We start from the raw sequence: 291 nt of genomic DNA on the forward strand, positions 1-291 counted from the left end.
CTGAGTTTGGGAATTTTGAGTCCAGTGACTCTAAGTTCAGGTTCGAACTCTAAATTTGTTGAACCTGCTTCTTGAAACGGGCCCCTGACCTTCCTGCGAAGCCAAAGACGTCGTCGTAACTGTCGTAGACCTCCAGGTAATCAGCCAAGCATGACGTGTCATCCTCCACGTCAAACTCCAGAAAGTGGAGGCTGATCTTCTGACCCAGGTGGACTCGGATGTGCCAGTAGCAGATCTGGCCGTCCTGGTACTGGTCAGGAAAACCTGGAGACTGGATGGTCTTCTGCTGCT

At 51.5% G+C, this 291-nt stretch overlaps 1 protein-coding gene across 1 annotated transcript in view; it reads right to left on the reverse strand.

Annotated features, from left to right (window-relative positions):
• tnfaip6 (tumor necrosis factor, alpha-induced protein 6) overlaps positions 1 to 291 on the reverse strand; it is a 15,578-nt gene that overhangs the window by 2,938 nt on the left and 12,349 nt on the right. The window contains exon 5 of the mRNA XM_024263955.2: positions 90 to 264. Coding sequence (XP_024119723.1) covers positions 90 to 264 — 175 coding nt within the window. The remainder of the gene's footprint in view (positions 1 to 89; positions 265 to 291) is intronic.

This window comes from Oryzias melastigma, unplaced genomic scaffold, assembly GCF_002922805.2.
Source record: "Oryzias melastigma strain HK-1 unplaced genomic scaffold, ASM292280v2 sc00274, whole genome shotgun sequence".
NCBI classification, from domain to species: Eukaryota; Metazoa; Chordata; class Actinopteri; order Beloniformes; family Adrianichthyidae; genus Oryzias; species Oryzias melastigma.